The 16,566-nt window shown below is 33.0% G+C and overlaps 1 protein-coding gene across 1 annotated transcript; it reads right to left on the minus strand.

Moving 5' to 3' along the window:
- Positions 1-8,521: 8,521 nt before the first annotated feature.
- LOC129899168 (E3 ubiquitin-protein ligase SINAT3-like) lies at positions 8,522-14,720 on the minus strand. Its single transcript, XM_055974011.1, has 3 exons — positions 14,217-14,720; positions 9,873-10,259; positions 8,522-9,071 (listed from the first exon to the last, which is right to left on the minus strand). The coding sequence occupies exons 1-3, from the start codon at positions 14,421-14,423 to the stop codon at positions 8,709-8,711; spliced, it is 957 nt and encodes a 318-aa protein (XP_055829986.1). The 5' UTR covers positions 14,424-14,720; the 3' UTR covers positions 8,522-8,708.
- Positions 14,721-16,566: the final 1,846 nt, after the last annotated feature.

The raw sequence follows: 16,566 nt of genomic DNA on the forward strand, positions 1-16,566 counted from the left end.
CTCAGCTTCACCATTGAAGGACGATGTCAACGGCTTCAATTTTGCTCCTACAATTTTGCTTAGTCATTAATTTGATAGTTTTTTTTTCAATTTTAATTTTGATTGGCGATAACAAATGTTGAGATGGTGTTACAACACTGATGGCTTTGCTAGAGGATCGCTGGCGGCGATGAAGAGGAGCAAAAAAATTGGGGAAATTTTTGTTAAAAAATAAAATAAGAAATAGAATATATGAAAATAAAAATTAAAAATCAAAAATCAAAAATAACTGACACGTAGTAACAATTGGTGCGTGTATGCACTTCCTTTTTTATAAGTGAGATTGATTAAAAAAGGGAATATTTTTATCACTTTTAAATTATTTAAGGAAGTACTAGGACCTTTTCAAAATTTAAGTGTCTCTTTCGAAAATGAGTCATAGTTTAGAGGGATTTTTATGTATTTTTTCATTAATATTTAATTTTAGATATTGAAAAGTGATTTAGAGAATTTTGTTATGAATATACTACCTTAACAATTAATTAGACGGATAGAGTAAGAAAAATAAAACAGAAGAGAGTGATTGCAGTATGTATTTTTTCTTTCTTCGGATGATCAATTTGTGCCAATTTGATGGCATTTTATAGCCATCAAAGATGAAGAAAAACAAGTGGGTTAGTTGCCCACTTTGAGTGGGCCCCACTAATATAGAATATTATGATAAGTGGACAATCCACTTTCATAATACTCCCCCTTGGATGTCCACGTGTAAAATAAAATTTTACAAAACATAATATACATATTTATCATGAATATCCATAAAGCTTGTGTCTACATATCTGGTAATACGCCTTGATTGCTGCCTCATTAAAAACCTTAACAGGAAAACCCAGTGGGACAAAACCTTGGTTAAGGGAAAAAGAGTGCAGCGCGTATTTTACTCCCCCTGATGAAAACTTCATTTGATATTTTGGAGACGGCGCATTCCAACCTTATGCCTTAGCTTCTCAAAAGTTGATGTTGGTAATGCCTTTGTGAATAAATCTGCAAGATTATCACTTGAACGAACTTGTTGTACATCAATTTCACCGTTCTTCTGAAGATCATGTGTGAAGAATAATTTTGGTGAAATGTGTTTCGTTCTGTCTCCTTTTATGAAGCCACCTTTCAATTGAGCTATACACGCGGCATTGTCTTCGAATATAATTGTGGGTACTTTAACATTATTTTCCAGATCACATCTTTCTTTGATGAACTGTATCATCGATCTCAACCACACACATTCTCTACTTGCTTCATGAATTGCTATTATTTCAGCATGATTTGAAGAAGTAGCAACAATGGACTGTTTTGTAGATCGCCATGATATAGCAGTCCCTCCGTGTGTAAACAGATAACCTGTCTGAGATCGAGCTTTATGTGGGTCTGATAAATAACCTGCATCTGCATAACCAATAAGGTCTGCGTAACCTTTGTTAGTATAAAACAAACTCATATCAATAGTACCCTTCAGGTATCGCAAAATATGTTTGATACCGTTCCAATGCCTTCGCGTTGGGGATGAACTATACCTTGCTAGCAAATTAACAGAAAATGTTATGTCAGGTCTAGTTGCATTAGCAAGATACATAAGTGCACCAATAGCACTGAGATATGGTACTTCAGGACCAAGAATTTCTTCATCCTTTTCTGGAGGTCGAAATTGATCTTTTTCCACTTCAAGTGATCGAACAATCATTGGAGTACTTAATGGATGTGCTTTGTCCATGTAAAATCTTTTTAAGATTTTCTCAGTGTAGGCAGATTGATGGATAAAAACTCCGTCTGCTAAATGTTCAATTTGCAGACCTAGACAAAGTTTTGTCTTTCCAAGGTCTTTCATTTCAAATTCTTTCTTTAGATATTCAATTGCCTTTTGGACCTCTTTAGGGGTTCCAATGAGATTTATGTCATCAACATAAACGGCGAGTATAACAAACTCTGATTTCGTTTTCTTAATAAAAACACATGGACAAATAACATCATTAATATAGCATTCATTTATTAAATACTCACCTAGGCGATTATACCACATGCGCCCTGATTGTTTCAAACCATATAATGATCTTTGTAGTTTTATTGAGTACATTTCCCGAGACTTTTTACATGCTTCAGGCAATTTTAATCCATCTGGAATTTTCATGTAAATTTCATTATCAAGTGAACCATAAAGGTAAGCTGTAACTACATCCATTAGATGTATTTCAAGATTTTTATGTACAGCTAAACTGATGAGATATCGAAAAGTTATTCCATCCATAACTGGTGAATATGTTTCTTCATAGTTGACTCCCGGTCTTTGAGAAAATCCTTGTGCAACAAGGCGTGCCTTGTATCTTACAATTTCATTTTTCTCATTTAGTTTTCGCACAAAAACCCATTTATAACCAACTGGTTTTACACCTTTAGGGGTTTGGACTACAGGTCCAAAAACCTCACGTTTAGCAAGTGAGTCTAATTCTGATTGAATTGCCTTTTGCCATTCTGGCCAATCACATCTACGTCGACAATCTTCGACGGATTTAGGTTCAAGACTTTCACTATCTTGCATGAGGTTAATTGCAACATTATACGCAAAAACATTATCCACCGTAATTTTTGATCGATCTAAATTTATCTCATCACCGGTAGAACTTATTGAAAGTTCTTCATTCACTTGAGTCTCGGGTTCACTGATTTCTTCAGGAATATCAGGATTACTCAAACCTTGACCTTCTTCAGGAAGTTTGTGTGTAGTATCATCTTTATTATTTCTTATGCTTCTTTTTCTAGGATTTTTATCCTTTGAACCCAACGGTCTACCACGCTTCTGGCGTGTTTGAGATTCAGAAGCTATGATACTTGTAGATGGTCCTTTTGGGACATCAATTCGGATAGGTACATTCACTGCAGGGATATGTGACTTAGTTATCCGTTTCAAATCAGTAAATGCATCTGGCATTTGATTTGCTATTTTCTGTAAGTGGATGATCTTCTGGACCTCCTGCTCACATGTGCGGGTGCGTGGATCAAAATGTGATAGTGATGAAACTTTCCACGCAATTTCTTTTTCTTTTTCGGGTTCCTTTTTCTCTCCCCCTAATGGCGGGAAAATTGTTTCATCAAACCGACAATCTGCAAATCGAGCAGTGAATAAGTCTCCAGACAACGGTTCAAGGTATCGAATTATGGAGGGTGAGTCAAACCCAACATATATACCCAACCTTCGTTGAGGGCCCATTTTTGTACGTTGTGGTGGTGCTACAGGCACGTATACCGCACAACCAAAAATTCTTAAATGGGCTATATTTGGTTCATGACCAAATACTAATTGTGACGGAGAGTATTTATTATAATGAGTCGGTCTAAGACGTACAAGTGCTGCTGCATGTAAGATAGCATGACCCCAAACAGTAATTGGCAATTTTGTTTTCATTAGTAGAGGTCTTGCTATTAATTGTAGGCGCTTAATAAATGACTCTGCAAGGCCATTTTGAGTATGAACATGAGCAACAGGATGTTCAATTTTTATCCCAATTGATAAACAATAATCATTAAATGCTTGGGATGTAAATTCTCCAGCATTATCAAGGCGAATGGCCTTAATTGAATAATCTGGGAATTGCGCTCTCAAACTTATTATTTGTGCTAACAATTTCGCAAACGCCAGGTTGCGAGATGATAATAAGCACACATGAGACCATCTAGATGATGCATCTATTAGGACCATAAAATATCTAAACAATCCACTAGGTGGATGAATAGGTCCACATATATCTCCATGTATACGCTCTAAAAAGCCATGAGATTCGATGCCAACCTTCAGGGTCGATGGTCTGGCAATTAATTTGCCTTGATAACAAGCAGCACATAAAAATTCATCATTTGTAAGAATCTTCTGGTTCTTTAACGGATGTCCAGTTGAATTTTCAAGAGTTCGTCTCATCATTATTGATCCAGGATGACCTATTCGATCATGCCATAGCACAAATATATTTGGATCAGTAAACTTCTGGTTTACGATCATATTTGCTTCAATTGCACTAATTTTTGCATAATATAGGCCAGATGACAGAGTTGGTAATTTTTCCAAAATATATTTCTGGCCTGAGACACTCTTGGTTATACCAAGATATTCAATATTCATTTTATTTAATGTCTCAACATGATATCCATTTCTGCGAATATCTTTAAAACTTAACAAGTTTCTTGGGGATTTAGAAGAAAATAGTGCATCTTCTATAACAATTTTTGTCCCCTTAGGTAGAATTATAGTAGCTCTTCCGGAGCCTTCTATCATTTTTGAATTACCAGAAATTGTAGTAACATTAGCTTTTCTTCTAAGTAAATTGGAAAAATATTTCTCGTCTTTAAATATAGCATGGGTTGTTCCACTATCAATTACACAAATATCCTCGTGATTTATCATTGATCCAAACAAGATTTGAGGCATTTCCATATTTTCTTCACAAAGAAAGAAAGTAAATATTATAATTAATACATAATTTATTATACAAAGTTTTATTTCATTACATTGAGCTAGAAAAATACAAACATAATATTTAATACATACAACAACAAAGAGAATTATTTAAATATTATCGGGCTTATCAACATTCATATTTACTTCTGGAAAATTAAAGAAATCAGCTACATCTAGATGCATGGGCTCAATATTGTCCTCAGAGATAAAATTTGTCTCTGGATTATTTTCTGCCCTTTTTAACGATGCCTGATATAGCTGAACCAAGCGTTTTGACGACCGGCAAATCCGCGACCAGTGCCCCACACCTCCACATCTATGACATATTGTTTCTGAATTATTCTTCGGTAAAGCTTCTAGCTTTTTACCCTGCCTTTTATATTGCTGGTTATTTCTCGGTGCCAGCCGAGCATCATGATTAAAAATTCTTCTTTGACTACGGCCACGACCACGACCACGACTGGGGCCATGGCCTCTTTCTCGTTGGTTAGAATTTGCCTGATTCACTTCAGGGAGTGGCAAAGAACCAACGGGCCGACTATCATGATTTTTCATTAATAATTCATTATGGCGTTCAGCAATAAGTAAGTGAGATAATAATTCAGAATATTTTGTAAAGCCTTTTTCGCGATATTGCTGCTGCAGGAGCATATTCGCGGGTGGAAATGTGGAGTATGTTTTTTCAAGTTTATCTTGTTCCGTGATTTCATCTCCGCATAAAGTTAACTGAGCTATAATTCTAAATAAAGCAGAATTATATTCAGTTATATTTTTAAAGTCCATCAGTCTCAGATTTAACCAGTCATAACGTGCTTGTGGAAGCATGACCAACTTCAGGTGGTCATACCTTTCTTTTAAATTTTTCCACAATTTCAAGGGATCTTTTAATGTAAGATATTGTAATTTAAGACCCTCGTCAAGATGGTGGCGGAGGAAAATCATAGCTTTTGCACGGTCTTGACTAGATGCCGTGTTATCATCTTTGATGGTGTCTGCCAGACCCATCGATTCAAGATGAATTTCGGCATCTAGTGCCCATGAGCAGTAATCTTTTCCAGAGATATCCAAAGCAACAAATTCAATTTTTGAAATATTTGCCATTTTATGAAAAGAAAATTAAATAAAATTCTTACCGCTTTTTGTTACCTTCAAAAACAAATAGCCAGAGCCTCGTGCTGATAACGTGTTGTGAATATACTACCTTAACAATTAATTAGACGGATAGAGTAAGAAAAATAAAACAGAAAAGAGTGATTGCAGTATGTATTTTTTCTTTCTTCGGATGATCAATTTGTGCCAATTTGATGGCATTTTATAGCCATCAAAGATGAAGAAAAACAAGTGGGTTAGTTGCCCACTTTGAGTGGGCCCCACTAATATAGAATATTATGATAAGTGGACAATCCACTTTCATAATAAATTTATATATATAGGAGAGGTGAAAACATCATATGTCAGTACCATAAAAATCAAAATTTTAAAATAAATTAATCATGATAATGCACATAATTTTTCATAACTATTTGGGGTGTGAAGCTGGAAAGAGACATCGTTAAATATAAATGGATAGAACAGAATAGACGACATAGTCGAAGTCGGGAAAAGAAAATACTCCCTTCTTTTCATATTAGATGGATATTTTATATTTTACATGATAATTAAAAAATTATTAAAAAATTATTTAATTTTATTATTTTATTCTTTACTCATATTAATTAGCCTCTTAAAAAAAAAAGTTTTTGGATCTTCAAAATTTATTTAAACTCAAAGCATATTAATTGTAGGGGTAAAATAAGAAAAAATTAATTAATTCTATCTTAATTTAGTAAGTGATCAAGTAATATGGGATAAATATTTTTAATAAGATACTCATCTAATATAAGACGGAGGAAGTACGAATTATAAACCAAAAAATAGTACCGCTCAACGATTTTAGGGATCAAATAGTACTCTTATGCTTCATTTTTGTTAAAATTCTTGAATTCAATTAAGCGCTCTCACGGCAGCTCAAACAAATCAATAACCTAAAGTTAAATTCGAACGGAGGTCATAAATTTTAATATATTTTTTAATAAAGTTTATTATAGCCAAATCATTAAATCTTTTTTTAGATATAATATTTTAAATTTGTCAAACTTCTAATAATTCTTTTCTGAAAAGTTTATTTTCTACCAATAATACGTAATATTTATTTTTAAAAAAATATCTATAATATTTCTTTTTAAAAATGAGGCCCCTCAAAATAGGAGTCCTAAGGCTATTACCTTTTTTATAGGCTTGTTGAGCCGCCCCTGAGTGCTCTTTCTATTCTTTTTAGTGCTTATATTGTCGCAATTCAAATAGTGAGATTTTAATGTTTGGAAGATTATTGAAGCAGAAAAGCAATACAGAAATCATTTCGAAATAATGGCCAAAGGTATGTATTTATAATTCCTTTTTTTTTTTTAGAATTTAACAAATTTGTTCACTATATTAATTTATATCTTTTATCTCTTATTTTTGTGTACGTTTTCAAGCATAGCACAAGATAAATGAAAAATTAAAAGGAGAAGAAGAGTAATATTGCATACGATAAAAATGTGACATTTGCTAATTTGTTGAAGTTTATGAAGGTGAAAGACTAAATAATTTCAAGTCTACATATGTCTAATTTTTTTTTCATATATATAAAATAATAATTTAATCAACACATTTCTAATTTTCATCATATATTATAATGATGATAATTATTGAGCAACTTTAATTTATTTTTGACATATAGAAAGGGTATTAAATATTGACTTAGGAAATTTACAAGGATGCCTTCAAGCATAAAATATTATCTATTGATTTATTGAATTCATATCATTTTGTTTTATATATATGTGTGTATTTATTTATAATATATGTATGATTACACATGTATTTCTGTTACTCAATAATAATTCAGATTAGTTTTTTTTTTTTAAAAAAAACATTATATTTTTAAATGTCCACGCAATGCGCGAGTATGTATACTAGTAATATTTAATGCTGAGGATAATCATGAAAAAAAAATTATATTTTCTTAATATGTGAAAAGTGAAAAGTAAACATGAAAATTTATTTTAGTAATAAATAAAGTGAACGTAGGGAGTATTTGTTAGTTTAATCACACTGTTAGACTAATCTTACATGTCACGTATAACCAAGATTTGATGTTTTTAGATAGCTTAATTCAATTTGTAATGTACGTACTTTTGGACAGACTTTATATTACAAATTAGACTTTTAGATAGATTTTGTATTACAAATCAGACTTTTACTTTTTATTATAAACTAAAGTTTTTCTATTACAATACGTAACATATCTGAAATTTTAAATGTCCCACGTTTTTTTTGGCTCAAAATTAGGGATATTATTTTGAAATTAATTTTCATTAGTTATCAATTTAATTCCATCACTTTCCGTATTTCAAAGGGAAAATTTCAGAAATGGCAAACATATTAAATCTAATAACTCCCTATGAGTATAGCTTCCCTAATTACTCTCCATAGCTATATTTATGTTTGCTATGGTCATTAACGTTTGTATATCTCGCTGCATTATACAAATTACACTTTCCCCTTTGTATATCTCACTGCATTATAAAAAATGGGCTTTGAAAGAGATTTGTATATTCGTTAGATATTCGCTTCCAGATTTGTATATGAGCCCTCAAATTTGTATAATAGCAAATTTCATTAAACTATACCCAATTCGTGTAATTAATTGAAATTATATCCTTATCGCATAATTATAATAGTAATATTTGCCAATCCGCATAATTTTCCCTATTTCGAAACCATTATACATCATTCATAGAAATCAACCAAAATCATTCTTTCTTTCTTCCATAACTCTCCATTTGTTTTTCCAGATTTTCTTGACAAATTTCATCGTCGCCTTTTTCCTCTTCTTTTTTTTTATATGGTTGTAGGGTTTTAGGGAGAAGAAAAGAGTAGTGATGGGGTCTAAAAACAAGAATAATGAATTATGTGATTAAGGATGCTATCTTGGTTTCAGGAAGATAACACTAAACACAACAGTAAGATGGTTATTAACAATTGATAGAACTAAAAAGGTATATGTAGCATCCTAGTACATGGTCAGAGCATAAGTTCTTAGGTACAAACATAGTGCTTTCTTACACACCAACTACATGCACATTACATCCAACAAAAAAAGGGGGGGGGAAGAAATTATAAAAATTAAATCACCCAAAAAAAACTAGCTACAGAGATTTGGTATGCACACACCACCATCTGGATTTTGCTGTTCCTTCCATATCCTTCCAGTAACTCGAAGTTTCAGCTCTTTCCGGTCACCACCAGAAAAGAAAAGTGCCATGTTACGCTGGATTATAAGACCATCATGACTGTCCCTGACCTTACGATGGCTGTCTCGGATACTTCTTGGGGTACCCTCCCATATGAGCTTTCTGCCATTTCCTCCTACCTCTAGACTGTAGCTGTAATTGCGTGCATCCGTTTCATCACCCATGAATCGTAAAAATGCCATATAAACAGGGGCCATGCCAAGCTGGAAGGCCTCGAAATGGAGACAGAAATATTGCCCAAAACAATGGAAGACCTGATAAAGGAGCAAGAAAAATTTGTCTGTTAAAACACACTATTTTGATGAAGTTGCTGTGAGAATATACTTCGATACATCAACAAAAGCATGAATGAGCTACAAGTATTTCTTAATCCTACAGTCTTCAAGAGACTCTAGGCAAAATTCACCCAAAGCATGCCTCAAAAACTTGTCCCAGCCTATCTCATGTAAGAATCGGTCAAAGCAAAATGTTCTAGGCATCCTTTGATATTATAAGAGGCATTCTTGTTTATAATTTGAAAACAGAAAACTGATTGAAGATGACAAGACAGAATACAATGGCCATAAGGTGAACTTTTCTTTCTTCATTATCACAATGAACTCTGTACATAATTAGATCAAAATGTTTTAACCTTTCAATAGAATGATTTCTTTATGTTCAAATGGATGCCATCAAAAGTATAGATTGATTAAAAAACAAGTATCAAGATTGATCTACTAAAAAAGAGATGAGAATAGAGGACATGTTTTTTTCCTAATAAGGAGGAATCCAGGACATGTGTTAGGACAAAACAAAAGGAAAAAGAGAGAACATTTGGACTATGAAATAAAAGCAGGTAATCAGAAACATAAGAAGCGACATAGGATATTTTGGCATCCAACTGTTCCCTTGTCAATAATTCATCCATATACTTGTTGCAAGTTCATTTTATAGCACTAGGGTGGTTAGTGTGAACCTAAACGGCAACACATTAATCATTAGACAGCAACAAACAAAAAATTATTTGATGTGAGCTATCATTTAGTTCCAATAATATAAAAAGATGCTGGAGTTACCGTCAACATCCATGTTGCATTTTCTACTTCACGAGGATTAGACTTCACATAACGATGGTTGAACGTGCATCCCGTGTGCATATCCACTTTGTGATCATCTCTTAAATGTGTAACCAAATAAGGGATGTTCCCGGTCACTGAGCACTCTGACCCAGCATATGGGCAACTGTACGGTCTAAAATTGCACAATGTTTCATGCTTGAGTTTGCTGTAATATGGGAATATTTCTGGGCACCCCAAAGAAAAATATTTGCAAGGCAGTTCAAGTGACTCTGCAACCTTCTCTAATGCTAAACACCTTATATCACCAAGCTCTTGTCTGCATGTTGGACATCTATTGTGCACCCTTGTTTTGCAGGTAGAACAAAGTGTGTGCCCATTTTGACACTGCAAAAACAAAAAAAAATTCAACCGACTACTTTAAGGCATTTAGATGGGATTAAAATTCTCAGACGGAATGAACCATATGAACTTTGATATGCATTAAAGTTTATACACATCAAAGTTCATCAGTTGATCTAGCCAGTTTCGCACCAAAGTATTTTACGTACATCTACTTTATCCCAAAAGAAAACTTTTAAGCACATCTACAAAGAGTTCATGCATCAAGGAAAACCATACGGAAGACATGCTTAGACGAGTGACAACTTGGCAAAAGGAGAAAGCATATACCAATATTCATCCCTCAGTAGTTATACAACACAACCTTCTGTTGGCACATACACCTCCTGTCCATCTGATGCAGCTCTAAGTGGCAATATTCTAAGCCTTCATATGGCAATCTGATAAATATCAAAGAGATTAGGTAGCACTTAGAGCCTGTTTGGATTGGCTTATTTTAAGTGCTTTTAAGCCAAAACAACTTTTAAACACTTTTGGAGTGTTTGGGTAAATTAAAAAAGTGCTTATAAGCACTTAGTTTCAAGCTAAAATGGTAAAAATAAGCCAAAAGTCATAAGTTAGGATTTCTAACTTATGGATTTTGGCTTACAAGTCAAAAGCCAAAAGCCAATCCAAACGGGCTCTTAGTATTAGGAGAACAGACAGCTCCCAAATTTAGGCACACAGAATATTTCAGGCGTGAGAAGATCTATTTTTACTATTATTTTGCTTGGTTCTCTTTTTATTTGGAAGGCCAGCCATCTGATTTTTACAGAAGAACAAATTTACTATAAAACACCATGTTACAAGACAATCACAAGCACATACATAAGAAAGGTTCATTCAGAATTGATGATATGAAATTGTGCTCATCCATTTGATTGTAATATGCGGTGAAGAATAATGCAGTCAAAAGGAGTCGCCTGAAATATACACGAAAAGTTCTCATACTATTGTCATTCTCCCAAACAGGGATGTTGCAGGCTGTGGCTTACGGGTAGGAGTTGCACGAATGTATCAAAAAGACAACTCAATAACATGAAAAGAAAAGGATTTGTTTATTTTCTGTTGAAGAAATCCTAGCTTCTAGAGGCATAAGGAAATTATCCATTTTTTTTTATGACTGTGGTGTCAAGGCAAGCTTTCGTGCACCTCACCTAATTCCAAGGGATACCTGCCACCTCCCACCAGCAACAGTTACCAAGGAACTTTGTCCACCAAGGCTATGATAGATAAGAAGAATCACGTAGTGTTTTTGTTTCTGCTGAGATTCGAACCTAAGACCTCATGGCTGTCAACCACTTCATTGATCACTAGGTCACACTCTTCGGTGCCATTTTTTTTTCTTTTTGATAAATAGGTATCCAGTTCTAAAGAGGCCACATTGGATAATTTATCCGAAAAAGGAAATGTCTACTACTCTGTTATCACTCCTTAGTCATCCAACAGTTTACCGTAGTAGTTACTTGCAGTTGCAGTAGTTATTTCTATCTAGTAGTAATTATTTCCGTGTATTAGTTTGCAGTGTTTCATTCCAGTAATGTTAGGAAGTCAAGCCCTAGCTTTTAGGAGTAGTTATCTTATAAGTTTTGTATTTAAACTCTCTGATAATCCCAGGAAATCTAAACAGAAAATAATTCAAGTTTTTGAGTACTTTAACTCAAGAGATTGCAGGTTCTCTCTTAGAGAACCAGCACCATAGGTCGTAGGAAGAAAAAATCAGATTTTATCTTGCAGCATCCCATAACTAGATCCATAACAGGGGACCGTAACATACTCCCTCTGTTCACTTTTACTTGTCCATTATACTAAAATAAATTTTCACTTGTCCACTATACTAAAAATAAATTCACTTTTACTTGTCAACTTTAGCATATCAAGAGAAAGACAATCTTTTTTCCATGTTTTACCCTTAACTACTTATTTCCCAAATCATTTTTCAAGATTTTTTGAAATGCCAATAGTCATGAATATTATAGTAAAATATGCGCTTCATTTATTTTTATCTTAAAAGAAGTGCAAAATTCATTGTGGATAAGTAAAAGTGAACAGAGAGTGTATCTGATTAAATAATCCCTTGTGGCATCGACTATTTCCTGGAGGGCCATATTGGATTATCTACCCTCACTCACGGACAAGTCCTACACCTTGTCTAATTGTACAGGGTACATGCTACCTTCCTACCAACACAGGTACTGGTAACTCTGTCTGCCAAGGCCAGAACAGATAGGAAGACCTAGTCTTATTGCCTCCTCTATGGTCTGAACCTGAGACCTCATGGTTCTCAACCCACTTTATTGACCACTAAGCCACACCATTGGGTGCCCTCCTTTTTATCTTTCAACTTCAGGATTCGCTTCATAGTCTTTAAGGGCTGGATCCTGTCTTCTGTGAAAAAACTTTAACTTGGAGTTAGGACTAAACTTTAGATTAGTAAATCCTCCAATGTAGGATTACTATCCAATGGTAAGGAAAATTTCTTATAACTTTTGCACACGTACTTGTCTCAAGGCTAAAATTTAATCGAATGTTATTTCAAAAGGCTGGACAAGATCTAGATATGTTGTTATTAATTCAGAATACTAGTAAGTATCAACTTACAACCCAATGAATTTTATCCCTCATTATAGTTCTATCTTTCAGATATCATGCTTTCAAACAAATGACCATGATTTTTATCCAGACTATCCTAGTCAGTATGCAAACACTATTGAATTTGGCCACACCAATTTAATCTACTCCAAAAACTACAGGTAGACCAAGCGAAATCAATAACAAAATGAACTCCAAAATAAGTTCCAAGAATAGGACTCAGCAAGTAATCTACACCACCAAATTCTAGACTTGTGTTAAATTTTCTTTCTATGCTCAACTTGTTCAACATACCTTCATGGAAAGGTCTTTTTTAAATAACCTTACCTTCTTCCTTGATATACAGTAAAGTATTTATGGTAGTAACATATAATCGGATGCCAAATGCATGAACTAGGAAGTACTATTCAAGATCAAGACATTGCCCAATGAAGTATTTTAATCTACTCAATGGTCCTACATAAGTCTTTCCATGACCTGAAGTAGGAAGGCTCATAGAATGTTAAGTGCATCTCCCCATAGGGCTTCTATATTAAGTCTCATTACCAAGAGTGAACATTGTCTTTTGGGTTACTAAATCCATCTCCTCATAAATATTTGAACCACAGCTGAAATATAATAAGGATGATCTGTGGATTCCACAAGGAGCAAATTGTTCTTCTATTAGTCAAATTTTAAGGTAACCAATCACGAACCTCTCAGGATCAGCTTGTGTTATTCACCAAAATAGTCTGACAGTATACAGTGTATTCAATAAGAAAAGCACAACATTGTCTGCAGTCTTCAACCAAAAAAGAGTAGATTATTCCATTAACCTTGCTACCATAATCATTGTATCATGCTTCAGTCTGTATTTAAAACTTCCCCAGCACCACTCAAGAGAGCCAAAATGAGCCCATGAAAGTTCCAAAGCAGCCAGCTTTGAAGTGACTAAGTCGTAAGGACACAAATCAACTTACTGAATCCAACTCTATTTCATCATTATCCATCTACGTGATAGCAACTTAATAGATTTTATACAAATGAAGTTTGCATTCTAACAGCAAGAGACCAACCCTTAACATACTCTTACCAGTGGCATCCAATTCCTCAATGGTTTTGAAATCACAGACTTTCCCTGACAAAATTGGAAGAGCCTGTAAACAGAAAACTAGAATCCAATATCTACATTCCTAGTCATCTCCAAATTAACTAGTCCTTTAGAATTAGTTACCACCCAACACACTAAAATTACACAAAAGACTTCAGTTTTCCCCTCAGGCGCCAAAAGCCCTACTCAATAATCTTCAAATCAAACAAAACAAAAACAGTCGATGGAATCAATGAAAACCCAATAAAGATTTCAAAAAAAAGAAAGTAAAGAGAACAAACCTGGTGAATTGGTGGGTACATAGAATTGGTACAAACAGGGCATTCAAGCAATTCATGTACACTAGTAGGGACAATTCCGGCAGGAACAATGTTATTAGGCTTTCCTGAAGGATATTGATGAGATGCAACAGAGGATTGGATCTCTTCATCTTCAACACCATCCATTGATGATACACACTCAATGCTATCCATTTCCATTCCTTCCATTCAAAAATCTGAACCCCCACACATTCAAGATTCAAACTTTCTCTCCAAATAACTTGCAAATCATTCAAAGGATAAAACTTTCTTATTAATCTGGGGGTAAATTAGAAGAGTTTGAAAAGGAATTTGGAGAAAAATAACACAAGGGTTCGGATCAAGAATCAAAAAGAAACGAACCCTTTTGCCAAACGAGGATGTTCTTTTCTTTCTTTCATTTCTCTCTCTGCGCTGCAAAGGTTGTCTGTGGAGAAGAGAGAGGTTTATGGATCGCCGTCAAATTCCACACATAACTGTACTTCATCTTCATCCTACGGCCACTTATTTTTTCTAAATATTATAAACTGCTTCCTTGTGATGGATGTAATTATTGACCAACCTATTTGATGTGATTTTTTTGCTTACATGACACGTGGAGTTTTAAGGTAAAATCATATTAATTTGACTTTTTAGACTCTGTTTTATCTGATTCGTTACATATAAATCTTTATAAAAACTTTAATTAGACGTGTGTTTTTACTAAACTAGTCAAGTATAGGTTTTTTTATACGTGTATAGCATTTATTAATAATATATATAAATTTCATTATTAATATTAAAAGTCAAAATTAATTTGTATTGATATATGAAAACACACTGCCAACGATAATGTAAAAAAAAAACACGAACGCTCTATTATACATCAACGCTCTATTTTAGGACTCTTTAGTTTTAAAAATATATTTTTCTCTTGCCATATATTTAGACCTCCCTACTTTAAAATATTATAAATATAATTAAATAATAATTTTTTTTTAAAAGTGAAAAAATAATTTTGTCTAAAACAAAAATCTTTAATGAAGGGCAAAAGTTCAATCAATATTGTAAGGGTCTTTTTGTGGTTTTAATATAGTATAGATTATTTATTAATAATGCATTAAAAATTTAAATTTGATAGTACTATTTTATATAGTTATTTAATATTAAGAATAGTAGAGGGAAAAATAATAAAATTTTCTTGATTTTCTAAAAGGGATAAATAAAATGAAATATCTATTTTTGATATAGGGGAAAAACAAAATAAAATGGAGGGAGTAGAATGATAACTCCAAAATTTTTTGAGACGTATAATTTTTTTAATAATTCTTGAACACGTGCATGTGTTGTACGTGTATCCGATATTAATTAATATAAATATTTAAAATAATATAAATAATATTAAAGTAAGTGTACGATGAATTACCAAAAGAAAATAATTAAAAGTAAGTTCAAACTAATGAATGATTAGCACTGATCAATATTATTGTCAGTGCGAAGTACAATTTTATCAGAAACTATGAATGAAGTTGAAAGGATATATTTACTTCTACGCAAAAGATGTTCCTTTGGTAGTATTGTTTTCTATTAGGTCAGTGATACAAATTTTAGTCGTACAAAATCAATTGATTGTATAATATTTTCTAATGCTGTTCTTTTAATGTATCAAATGTGTAAGTCGACAGTTCCTCTATTGTTTGATATTTTAACGCCAGGTATTTTAAATGTGAATATGAGTAATATTGGCATGTCTTAAAAGTTTGTGCCTTGTCGTTAAAAATAATCTCCTCATAATTGTATATGTATCAAGAAATTGTTGCCGAATGAAAGTAGTGGCGTAGCCACAAGCCAGAGTGGTCAATTAGATACGTTTCGTCAAAAAATTATATTACGTATATAAAAAATTATATGAAATATATAGATTAAAAATTATTTTTCATATAAATATATTAAATCTTGAATATTTTTAATGATATTTTTAATGAAATTTTTAACTTCGAAAGTATAATAGTATTTTCTAGAAATTGTACATAAATATGATCAGCATATATATATATATGTGTGTCTTACGATAGTTAGTAAATTATTATCAATTTTGTAATGTTTCATTTTATTGTAATATTAGTATTTCTGTTTTGGTATATCCACCTGGTTTCCTCGTGACTTTTTCTCCTCATGTTTGTCCTATTTGAGAGATTTGCTTAATGCGTCTCTTTTAACTTCAGTTTTCTGTACTATCATGTCTATTAATTAAATATAATACCTTAGTACTTACTAAAAGAAGATCATGACACATAGTATACTTGAAGCCTAGCTTGCTTGTGATGATTTAAGTTTGTGATAAGCATAGGAT

This window comes from Solanum dulcamara, chromosome 8, assembly GCF_947179165.1.
Source record: "Solanum dulcamara chromosome 8, daSolDulc1.2, whole genome shotgun sequence".
Taxonomy (NCBI): Eukaryota; Viridiplantae; Streptophyta; class Magnoliopsida; order Solanales; family Solanaceae; genus Solanum; species Solanum dulcamara.